The 12,349-nt window shown below is 50.7% G+C and overlaps 1 protein-coding gene across 1 annotated transcript in view; it reads right to left on the bottom strand.

The window, feature by feature from the left end:
* Window positions 1–219: 219 nt before the first annotated feature.
* STXBP1 (syntaxin binding protein 1) overlaps window positions 220–12,349 on the bottom strand; it is a 91,145-nt gene continuing 79,015 nt past the window's right edge. The window contains exons 18-20 of the mRNA XM_011988341.1: window positions 10,367–10,521; window positions 8,425–8,550; window positions 220–2,149 (exon numbers count right to left, since the gene is read on the bottom strand). Of these exons, the coding sequence (XP_011843731.1) occupies window positions 8,441–8,550; window positions 10,367–10,521 (265 nt within the window). The 3' untranslated portion in view covers window positions 220–2,149; window positions 8,425–8,440. The remainder of the gene's footprint in view (window positions 2,150–8,424; window positions 8,551–10,366; window positions 10,522–12,349) is intronic.

Below are 12,349 nucleotides of genomic sequence, written 5' to 3' on the forward strand. Positions count from 1 at the left end.
AAGAATGGCCTCATCTCTAGGCAGCGTCCTGTTGCAGCTAGAGGCCCAAGACAAGTTCCATGGCTAGTCCCCAATGCGAGGCAGCTACAGATTTAATGCAAGCCATGGGGACCTGACTTGACCATGCCACAGCTCGGGGTGGCCGCCTCCTCTGTGACGAACCACTGTAAAAGCTTTCTCCTTCTGTTGCCCAAAGGAAAGCCAGACTACAGGCCCCTGGACACCGGGAAGGGGTGCTGATTTCTTTATTTATTAGACTCAAGTGCTTTAGTACAGAATGGTACAGAGATGATATATGTTTGTGCTTCAATACTTTCAAACACTGAGATTCTGATAATTTTAGGGTAAACAAGTTTCAAGACAGACTAGCTTTTTTAAAATATCCTTTTGATAAATTATTTTCATATAAATAACAGAGAAAGGGAAACCAACATCTTTGACAAACAAGGTCCTGAAGCATGAGCACTGTTTGGTCCGAGGGAGGGGACAGAACAAGCAGCGGGAGTACGACACCCGGAGCAGGTGCCTGCGGTTCTGTCCTAAGGAAATCAGGTCGTATAAGTTGGGAGGGAGACGGGGAGAGATCTGACGACTAATCTCAGTGCAAGGGGAGATTTCAAAGCCTTGAGAAGAGAACACCACAATGCAGCGAGCGGAGAGGGCGGGGGGCAGGCTCTGAAAGGGAGGTGGAGGCGGCGCCGAGCTCGTGTACAGCACTTTGCGAGGACATCACTAGACGAGTAATACACACATGGCTTGCAGGAGGTCAAGGGCGGCGAGGGGGCTGGGCAGGGGACATTTTTGTGACTTCCACTGTTATATTTCACAACAGCAGCAGGACAAATGGTGTGCTCACCACTGGAGAATGAGAGCTGCTGAGTCTTGAGGATGGTGAGACAGCCTTTCCTGCATTTGCTGCTTTAGTTTCTGCTTTAGAGCTAAGTTTTATACAGAGAATAAAATGACCATCTTCTCTTACAAACACGATGACGTATGACCCCACACGACACAAAATAAGGTATTACGAAGTATCTGAAACTGAGGATAATCTGACTGAAGATTCTTGCCGAGAGGGTACAGGGTCTGTGTGAATCCAATGGGCCAAGAACCTTCTCCACAGCCATAGCCCTCTGTTCAGGCACCTCCAGAACCCATCTGTTCTGGTTCATTCCTGACCCTTGAACGAAGGCTGACTAGGGAAAATGAGCTGTTGGGGTGATGCCTGGGGACAGAAGGGCCTGGGCCACAGGCTCCGGACTGTTTTTCCAAAGAGATGGAGGCTCCCAGCGGGAGTTTGCTTCTCACCTGTCGGGGCACTGTGACTTAGACTGGAGGACTTCCCTCAGGATCCCAGCACTGTGGACACAGGCCAGGGAGGAGACAGTTACGGGCTGTGGAGGAGGACGCTGGCCTGGCTTCGTGCAGACACCCCAGCCTCCACCCCCAGCCACACCACTGGGGGCCTGAGACACTGGGAAAGGCAAAGAGGTCTGTTCCACCTCAGACCTCCTGAGATGTCCCGATTGTCACCTCCCAGGTTATTTGGATGAGAGCAGGCCCTGAGGGGTAGAGACTGGAATGAAGATAACAGATTAGTCCTCAGTGTGAAATACTCCAAGAACACAGACATCTCTATGATTCTCAACGAGGACAGGAACAACCCCAAACAAGGTTTTAAAAACACCCAAATTTCTACCGTTCCATACCCAAGCAATGTGCACATGTCACCCAGGGTTATGTACAAGGTCACAAATCTTAAATAACGGGGAGGAGGCGTCCATTCATCCTAACAGTCCAGAAACTTCTCCTGCTGCACACCAACTGCACATGAACTTCTCCTTTCAGGATACATATGTAAGATACTCTTTTAAAAAAACACAATGCATTATTTTCTTTTGTTTCAAACAAGAAGAGGGCATCACTGAACACAAGAACGCAGCGGCAACAGTGCCGGCCAGGGCGTGCAGGGCTGGGGAGGCAACGGACGCAAAGAACTGAGGCGGGCGGTGGTGGGAAGCTGTGGACCGCTGTGGGATGGGGCGTGTTTGGAGGGGCGACTTATTTTTTTAACTGCTTATTTCTTCATCTGTTTTATTCAGTTTCTTCAGCGTGTCCAGCAGTTTCTGTGGGGTGAGGATGTGCGTGGATCCTGGAGGAGGCAGAGAAGACAGTGAGCTTGCCAGTTCTGGTTTCTAACACTTTTCCTTTCCTGCGCTTCTCGACTGCCAGATCTGCACCCACCCCCCTCCCCCACCCTCGTCTGGGTCTAGTGGAAGCAGGGAGGGGAGCGGGGGTTGGGGTTGGGGTCCCGTTGCAATAGGCCTGGGAGATATTCAGGGGCTGTGGATAAACAAAACACATCCTCTGGCTCAGGCAGGGTCCCAGGCTGCACCAAGGAACGAGCCGCCTCGCCATCAGGGTGCAGAGCCATCTGCAGGTGATGGGCAGCTGCATTTCTAATTCACTCTCAAACTCCAAGTGAAGCCGGGAGAGAAATTCCAAACATGGCAAGGGGGAAAGGTTGAAAATGGGGCCAGAGTTGGTAGGGGGACCATGTGTGGAAAGCATGGTGCCTGGGAGAGGATGCTGACAGGCAAAGCCCCCTGGGAGAATCCACTGACCTCTGGGAGCCAGCCAGTTGGTACTGCCCTGGTGGGTGGGACCTCAGGTGTGAGAGGGAAAGGGCCAGGGGACCTGAGGCCTTACCTTGCAGAGACCGCGTATTGTAAGAGATTAGAAATGCTTGCAAAAATTTAAGCTAATGGAATTAGATATACTTCTACTGCAAAAATAAAAATAAAAATAAATGAAAGTCTTTTTCATAAGGAGAGAGAGAGAGATCTAGTAAGTGCAGTAAAAAAAGATGCATGGGTCGTGTGGTTTGGACATGGACTTAAACAGAAGACAGGTGACCGGGGTGGTGTGTGGGTGAGCATGAGGCCCGCACGCATGCAGCAGTGCGCTTCAAAGAAAGGTCCTGGTGGGAGAGAAGAACGGAACAAAAGAGACCCGTACTTGAAAATGTGCCTCCCTGGAGACGTGGCAAAGGAATGGGCCTTCATGGGAGCAGGGGAGCAGAAACCACTGGATGCCAGATTTCCACCTCAAGGGCAGGCAAAAGAAGGCTTTGGCTGGCTCATTGGGCATGACTCCAATACCAGGGTCCCTATGCATTTGACCACTGACTACTCGCTCAGCTGACCCAAGACTGCTGGAACTGCAGCCCTTCCTGGTCACTCCAGACTAGCAGAAACTTGGAAAGCCCTCTCTGTTCTTCCAACATCCCTTTCTCTGCAGTTCAGGCCCCAGCTGCCCACTCCTGGCTGAGCAAGGAACTTGTCCTCAGATGGACGCCCTGTGCATGCGGCCTGCAGGGGCCCTGTGCTGGAAAGCTGACTCATTATTCTGCAGACCCGAGGCTCCTTCAGCAAATGTGATGCAGGTTTCAGGAGTGTGTCCCTGGGCTTCTTTATAGCACTCCTTTCCCCTGAAGTCCACTCATTTCTGTGACCTTACCACTCCTCCTGCTTGTCCTAAAAGAGGCCAAAGGCTGATGTACAAATGAGGAGAAAGGACGCACATTACAAGGCTTGCCCCAGACTCTGAAGAGTGAACCATTGCCAGGATGGGGGGCCTCCAAATTGCAACTCCATGTAGCCCACGTGTCCAAATGCTGAAAGACGGCCTATCCTGCAGAGTGTGGGGATTCGCTTGGGAGCTTCCTCGTTAAAGGCAACAGCAAGGAGCGCATGTGCCAGAGAAAATGTCCCCGAGGCCCTCCTTAGCCATCCAAATGACTCCAGGAAATAACAGGGCAGACTCATCTTAGAGGCTGCATCTGAAGGAGTTCCTCTGATCAGATGCTGATTCCCAAGTCCTCCCTGTCTCTGCTGATATGTCAATCTAGGATTTGGGGGAGACCAGACAGAGGTTAGGGAATTCATGCACTAGAAGTCTCTCATATTATCTAATCACTGACCATTCACTGCTCCCAGTCTTGACGGAAGAACAATTCTAGGACTGAGTACTGGAGACAATCAGTGAAGCCTCGGCAACAGGCATGGGCCTAGGACTTCACCTGTGTAGTTTCCTTAAGGGAACCAGACTAGCTGGTGTAAATGCTGACCATCAGAAAGCCAGTTCTTCACACTCAATCGTCCGTGTTGTTTTAATAAATTGGTCAAGCTTCTCACCACTATAAACATTGCAAATGAAGCTGAGTGAGTCCATAATCCACATTTTGCACACGTTCTCATTTTGAATCCACAGATGACTGACCATATTGGTTTTCCAGAACAGAGCAGCAAGTGGGCTCTATTGCTCTGAGGGTCCTATTTAGTCCCTATAACTGGAAGATTATGAAATGTAAACAGTGGTCTCTAAAAACTAAATTGACGCCCATCCACATGACTGTGTACATGTTTTCAAAGCTGTGGGCCAGACACAGCAAGCTCTGATGGGACAAAATCCTTCTTTCTATGTGGACAGAATCTGAAAACCGGAAGTGTTCTTGCAGGCTAGCTGGTCCAATCATTCTTGAGTTTGGCTGAAGCAGACCTACTGACTCAGAATATGCAGGGTGGCGCCAGAAAACGTGTACATTTAAGAGCAGCCCAGGTGAGTATGATCATCAGCCAGGTTTGGAAAACTGGGATCTGGCCCTCCCCTCTCATCCTACACATGGCACATATGAAGGCCAGAGCAGTCAGGTGCTTGCTCAGGGTGGGTGGCATAGACAGGAGAAGCAGTGCCTCCAGGCTCTTGATTCTTGGGACCCTGTGGCCCCTGGGAGGGGAGGGGAGGGGAGGGGATGGGCAGGTGGATGCTTAAATAGCAGCCAGGCAATAGGTGGGCCTGAATTCAGATTCAAATCTGAGTCCCAAAGAAAAATGAAACGTACCTGATCCCTATGTGGAATGAAGCAAAGTAATCAATATAAAAACCCTCAAACTTTCTCCCAGGTGGCCCCCATGTAGTACAAAGATCTGATCCAGTCTTCAGCTCTCCCTCATTTGCTTCTGACAATCTCTTGGGTACTCCCCAGTGAAGAGTACTTTTATCATAAACCAACCAGAGCAGAGAGGTGAAAATCTAATCAAAAGATTTCATTTCTTAGACAACGTGGAGGGATTGGTGAGGATTTAGCGAGAGTTGTTAGTTAACCCTGACCTCGGGGGAGCCAGCCTCAGCTACAGGAGGGAGAGGAGCCGGGAAGAGAGGGTGCAGCCCCATCACCCATGCACGGTGTCTGCTAGGAACCCTCTCATTTGCTGTAGGAAAACTCATCCTCTCTTAAAAGATATGTTGGGCCAGGCGCAGTGGCTTATGCCTGTAATCCCAGCAACTGGTAGGCCAAGGCTGGAGGATAACTTGAGCTCAGGAGTTCAAGACCCGCCTGGGGCAACATGGTGAAACCCAGCCTCTACCAAAAATACAAAAAAATTAGCCGGGCGTGGTGGCGCATGCCTGTGGTCCCAGCTACTAGGCAGGCTGAGGTGGAAGGATCGCTTGAATCCAGGAGGTCCAGGCTGCAGTGAGCTGAAATCATGCCACTGCACTCCAGCCTGGGTGACAGAGTGAAACCCTGACTCAAAAGAAAGAAAAAAGACACAAAAGATATGCTGTCACAATACTGGTCTTTAGGACACTCAGGTTTTCTGATGGTCTGCACTGTCCTGCACTTTGGTCACCTGGCCGATCATAACAGAATAGGGCAAGTCAGACCTTAATCTGCTTTCTGACCTCACTGGTATTAGGGCTCTGTGCCTTGCTTAACTGAATGCTCTAAAACCCAACACCACTCAGCAAATGATTTCAGAAGCCAGGGATATACGGAGTCTGTTTACTTTCTCTTTGTTTTGATGGCAGCTGAGACCTACTGTGCTGATCAAATATAATGCAAAGGAAAATACTCTGCAAAGGAGAAGCTTGTTCTGAAGCAGGGAAGCCCAGCAGGGAAGCCCATCCTAGCAGGAGCTTTTGCAGTTTGAGCCTGTGCTGCTTTCAGATGCTGCAAGTGGTCTGGTATTGCTGCAGACTTGACTGAACATTTGTGTTTCTAGAAGTCTTAAAATACATACTGCAGCAAATCCATCCACCTACCTGCAGTCTGCACACAGAACCAGATGTCTCTGATTTACAACCTATCAAGGTGCTTCTAAGGAATGATTTTTTTTTTTTTTTTTTTTTTTAAAGAATGGCTTTTATTCACCCCGTACTGGCCTTGCTTTATAGGGAGGGCCAGCCCAGGCAGGATGGGAGCTATAGCCCAGGGCTATAACCAGGTCCACTTTCTGCTTTCCCAGCTACTTTCAGTTCCTTAGCACACTGCTGCCCTGACGTTCATGTCAAGGAAGGGAGAGAGGAGGAGATAAGCAGCGTAGCCTCCTGTTCCTACTTTTAGGAGGAAGCATCATTTTCCTAACATACACAAGCAGCTGCTGATGCCACCTAGCCAAGGTTCTGATGGGCCATTCCCCTGAGGCTCACCAGAGAGTGAGAGAGTGGGCAGGACTGCATGGTTTGAGGCACAAATCGTAATCACTGAATGTACAGAATGTCAGACGTCCTGCATGCCTGGGGGCACTGCGATCCAGCTTCCCTGTGCTCCTATGCTATGGCCGAGAGAGCGAGGGTATCTTCCTACAGCCATACAGGTGCCCATGGAGGAGCTGGGGTGGAGGCCAGTCCTCCTGGCTCTGAGTCCAGGTCTCTCTCCACTGCTCACAGGGGACTCAAGCTCTGTGACTCACTGGGCCACATCTTGGCTCAGGTGAAGGGGCTTTTCAAGGGTCCATTGTCAATAATATACACAAAGTCAGGTACACAAAATATGGCCTCATGACAGAATGTATAACAAGCTAAGGAGTCACCGATGTGATGATGGAAGCCTGCCATTTAAACACATAGGAGGTTCCCATCATATCTGAAGGATGGAAAGAGAGAGGAGGGAATGAGGACAATTTTGAAGATCAAAATTTGGATAGTCGGCTGTGCGTGGTGACTCATGCCTATAATTCCAGCACTTTGGGAGGCTGAGGCAGGCGGATCACCTGAGGTTGGGAATTCGAGACCAGCCTGACCAACATGGAGAAACCCCGTCTCAACTAAAAATACAAAAAAAAATTAGCCGGGCGTGGTGGCACACGCCTGTAATCCCAGCTACTCAGGAGGCTAAGGCAGGAGAATCGGTTGAAACCAGGAGGCGGAGGTTGTGGTGAGCCGAGATCGCGCCATCGCACTCCAGCCTGGGCAACGAGAGCGAAACTCCATCTCAAATAATAATAATAATAATAATAATAAAAAATAAAATAAAATTTGGATAGTCTACTAAGCAGACAACAGGTTCTGGGTAACAAGCTTGGTGGGAGACAGAATACACTCTCTAAAACCACACAGAGCATTAATAATAGGTTTATGCTGGGCACAGCGGTATGGGCCTATGGTCCCAGCTACTCGGGAGGTGGAGACAGGAGGATCTCTTGAGGCCAGGAGTTTGAGGCTGCAGTGTGTTGTGATCACACCTGTGAAGAGCCACTGCACTCCAGCATGGGCAACACAGCAAGACCCCATCTTTAAAAAAAAAAAAAAAGAATACATTTCTACTGAAAGGCTCTCGGACCTTCAGTGGGAGAGAGAGGGGTATGACTACTCAACTCTCGAAAGGATCCACAGAATTAAAAGTAATTACTAAAAGAGCAAATGACTGTTAAGTGCTGTTTCCTACAGAGGAACATGAAACAAAAGCTCTTCCCACTAACGATTGGAGCTCCCCAAGGAGATGGCGGCTTGTGACCGAATTACTCCTTATCACTTATTCCTTGAGAAGTGCCTGTCCTAGGAAAAAGGTATTCACACCATCTGTCCAGCTGCCACTGACCTGGGGTCTATTCTGTGTTCCCTGCCAAGCTTCCCTCATGACCAGCCATCTCCACCACCGCCTGCCTTCCTGGACAAGGTGTTCCCCAAATGTCCACTGGCCTCGCTCTCAGACCCCCACACCCAGCAAAATCAGGACACTTTAAATTCCTTGTGGGGGCCACAAATTCATCCCAGACAAGCAGGCTTGGGCACTGTGCCTCAGGCATCCCCCAGAATTCCAGCTCCCTCTCTGACAACTGTTCACAGCAGTCATGATCATTTTTGGTTTCCACCCAGCGGCCTGCAGGCCTCTGACTGAGCAGTGTGGAACCCAAGGCATGAGTGAGCCAGCAGGTCGGAGCCCGGAGGGTTCATGGCAGGGCTGTGAGGGCAGCACTGGACACATTTTCAATCGGTGTTGAGAACTGCAAGCATTTTCTTGTTGAAACAAAATCAAATAAATAATAAACTAAAAAGGAAGAAATAAAGAAAAAGAGTGACGGAATAATCAAAGAAAGCCCTTCAGAGTGGAAGAGTTTCTTTTCTGTAATAAGCTGCTTTTACTTTGTTTCTTTGGCTCTCACTCCATTGTTGGAGCCTGATCCTCAAAAGATACCCTAGAGGACTCCCTGAAGTCGGGGTGTCTCAGGTCCATGAGAAATTTGGTGGGAGTAAGAATGTGAGTAGAACCTGTGGGAGAACAGAGGCCAGCTGACTGCTTGAACAAAGGTACGTCACAGGAACATGCCAACTTAGGCCTACATTTTATGCAGTCAATGAGGTATGAGAAAGCCAGACACACACATGCGTGCATGCACACACACACACACAAGCGCACACACACAAGCGCACACACACAAGCGTGCACGCACACACATGGCAGCAAGGCGGCTGGCATGCACAAAGCAGGGGAGGCAACACAGCGGACGTCAGCTGTCTGTGCGAGGCCCCTCCATGAATCTTCATGGGCAACTTCATACCCCCAGGTTCCCACCTCCCAGTATATGGAACCTCAAGTCAGGTCTAAAGATGAAGGGGAAGATTTACACCCAAAGCCTGGCTGTGACAGCTTCTGTCCAGAAAAGCTGTGTTTGAGCTCCAGAATTACTCCCTACATTCATGCAACACATATGCAAGCAGGAAGCAGAGGGCTTTCTCACAGGGGCTACACAACGGGAGGGAGAAACAGTTATGTGGAGAGCTGGTGACCTGACACGGGAAGCTGAGGGCTGTGGCGGGGAGGTACAGTCTCCCTACCGGATTGTGCTCTCAGAGAGGCGGCTGACAGCCCCAGATCCATCTTGAAAAACCCAGGAACAGCCATGTGGACTGGTCCACAGAGTCTGCTCACTTGGATACCTTGTGGAGGTGCTGTGACTTGCTCACCCCAAATTGGAAGTGTAAAACTGCCACTTGTTATTGAGATAATGACTGTGCCTGGGATTAAGACCAGTGGTGGGCACCTATGGCAGAAAGTCAGCGATGCCTCCCAGCCGGGGCAGCTCCGGGCCTCTCCCTGTAGCAGTTCATGTGTAAGTGGCCTGAGAAGCCATCCTTGGCCCTGGAGAGTATAATTCCCCACCGGGTGCAGAGCACACCCCTTTACAAATGGAGGCCAAGAGCCTTGGCCTCTTCTTGCTCAGCGTGAGCCTGTTTCCACTGAGAACAGAGCCCAGCCAGGGTAGTGAACATGACAGCTTCTTGCCAGTGTTGAGAGGGCCCCCCAGGCTGGTGGGTTCCCTCCATTTTGTTAAGGGCAAAACAGAACAAAAAGGGAGGCATCTGGAGAAAGCAAGACTTTTCTTAGCTCATTCATCTTCTTCCAGCCCTAAACATCATAGAAGCCCCCAAAGGCAAGAGAAAGGAGAAAAAGCTCCTGCTGCATTAAGTCAGCTCCTACGAGTCGCTTCCTCTCTTTTGGAAAACGAACAGGAAATACGAGAAAGGGCATGGCAGAGCTAGAAAGTGGTTGGAGGTGGCTGGGGTAGCCCTGAGCAGAGTCCAACGGTCAGGCAGCAGTTTCAGGCAGCACCTGCTCACAGCTGTCCGTCCATCTCCACCTGACAAGTGAAGAGGGCAGTGATTGACTGCCATTCACTGCCCATTTCTGCCTGGGTATGAGGCCAATGCCAGGAAACTGACAGACCTCATCTTGGGCCTAGTTCCATGCTGTGAGTATTACTGATCCCATTTTGTTGAGTAAAAAAATGGTTGGAGAGCTCCAGCCACTTGCTCAAGGTCCCCTACTTGCAGTTTGCAGAGCAGGAACCTGAGCCTGAGTCTGCCAGACCCTGCGATCAGGCACTTCTTACCTCATGAGGCTGCCTTCCACTGAGAGACGCAGCAGGGCAGACCAAGGAGGGAACCCTTGGCCCCTAGCTTCTGCTGTCCACAGAGACTAAGTTTTGTGGGTCAAGGGAGTCTATGACAGAATGCGACACCAAAGCGTGGAATGGAGTTGAGGTGCGATGCGGCGGCGCCTTCCGCTGGAAGCATGGCCACTCACCTATCAGCACCTCCCACTTTCCGTTGGCCTGGGTCACCTCGTAGGCGCAGCGCATCTCATTCAGGCTCACGCCCCCAAGGATGAAAATGATGAGGCGGGGGCCACTGCGGTACTCGCCTGGGGCCTTGTTCTTATGCCAGTGCCCATAGCGGGCGCTGAGAGAGAGAGAGAGAGAGAGAGAGAGAGGAAGGGAGGGAGAGTGAGAGTGAGAGAGAGTGAGAGAGAGAGAGAGAGAGAGTGCACATATATCAGTCAGTTTATCTGCACTCACAGCATCTAGTGCTTCATACCCCAGTGGTTTGTTTACATATTAGGTCTGTATACTTGTGCCCCAAACAGAGTAGACGCTTAGTGAGTGTTGGCTGAATTTCACTGCAATGCAATTTTCAAGTGGTCTGGTTCCCAGGAGAAGAGTCACTATGAACGCCTGTGCTGCTGTGACCTTGTCACTCTTAGAAACATGCAGGCGACAGACAGGATCAGTTCAGCTCTGACGTTTTGCTGGGTCAAGTTCAGTAGCATCCCCCTGCTACAGGCTCATGCAGACGTCTACCCCAAGTCGTGCATGCCTCTGAGCTTGCCTGGGACACTCTGCTGTCAGTGCGCAGTGATGACAGTCTAAGAGCTGCCTTCAGGCTGGCACACAGATCCCCTGAAAACATGTACTGAGTGAGGGCCTCCCCAGTACCACATCCCAAGGACACACAGGCCTTGACCAAAAGGTCGTCGTTGAATGGGGAGGTAGGGAGAAGGAAGTGAGCCCAAATCCTGGTCTGATGAAGAGCTCTGTGCTATAGGGCCAAGCACAGGGAAGCCCTGCAACCCTGTCCAGGCACCACAGGGGAGGCTTCTCCATCCCTGAGCTGCCTTCGGGAAATCGCGGTGAAGCCAGGCAAGAAGAGTACTTCAATGGTGGGGCTGCTCCCAGAGGGGCCTCCCTCTGTCCCTGGGTTTCCTTCAGTAGCCTTTACCTTTGACTGAGAAATAGGAACAAATGGGTTGTTCCCAGGTTAAGAAAATGAGAAAAATGAGATGAAAGGAGCAAGTCCTTTCTGGCCACTGCAATGCATCACCTTTCTTCCTGACTCACGACAGCCTTACAGTCACTTTCCAAACCAGGAAGAAGCCTGGGGCACCGTTTGGGCCAACAGAGAATCTCACGGTCACTTTCGTTCCTTGTGCAATCATTTGACATCCTGTTCTCATCACCCAGCCTGACTGTGGCGCTACTGGGGATTTTGTATTTTATGCCATGTTTGGCAATTTTCGTTTTGCCTCTGCTGCCATGAGAAGGGCTGCACAATGACACAGAGGCCGCCACAGGCCTCTGGCCCAGCTGAGGCCAAAAGTGAACACAGAGAGAGGAGACGCAAGAGAGAAGACAGCCGGGGAAAGCAGGAGAGGAGGGACAGAGACGTGCACATCCTGGGGTGCCAGGAGTGGCACAGCTGCAGTGCCAGGGTTGCCCTCTCGAGCTGATAACTCTACCATCCCGAGTGCGTGCTCAGCCCTCACTGTTCTCAGGAGCCACTGTGTGCAGAGACCACGTGTGGTACCCACTCGTCAGCTGGGGGACATGTGGGCTGCTCCACACTTGGACCGCAGGAGTAAAGCTGTGAACGCTGATGCGCTGCAATTTTAAACACGGTGGTGAGGCAAGATTGGAGAAGGTAACACTTGATTAAAGACCAAAGGAGATAAGCGGCAAGCCATGCAGACATATCTTTTGTTTGTCTGTTTGAGACGGAGTCTTGTTCTGTCACCCAGACTGGAGTGCAGTGATGCAATCTTGGCTCACTGCAACCTCCGCCTCCCGGGTTTAAGCAATTCTCCTACCTCAGCCTCCTGAGTAGCTGGGACTACAGGCATGAGTCACCATGCCCAGCTAATTTTTGTATTTTTAGTAGAGATGGGGCTTCACCATGTTAGCCAGGCTGGTCTCAAATACCTGACTCAAGTGATTCAACCGCCTTGGCCTCCCAA

This window comes from Mandrillus leucophaeus, unplaced genomic scaffold (assembly GCF_000951045.1).
Source record: "Mandrillus leucophaeus isolate KB7577 unplaced genomic scaffold, Mleu.le_1.0 Scaffold109, whole genome shotgun sequence".
Classification (NCBI taxonomy): Eukaryota; Metazoa; Chordata; class Mammalia; order Primates; family Cercopithecidae; genus Mandrillus; species Mandrillus leucophaeus.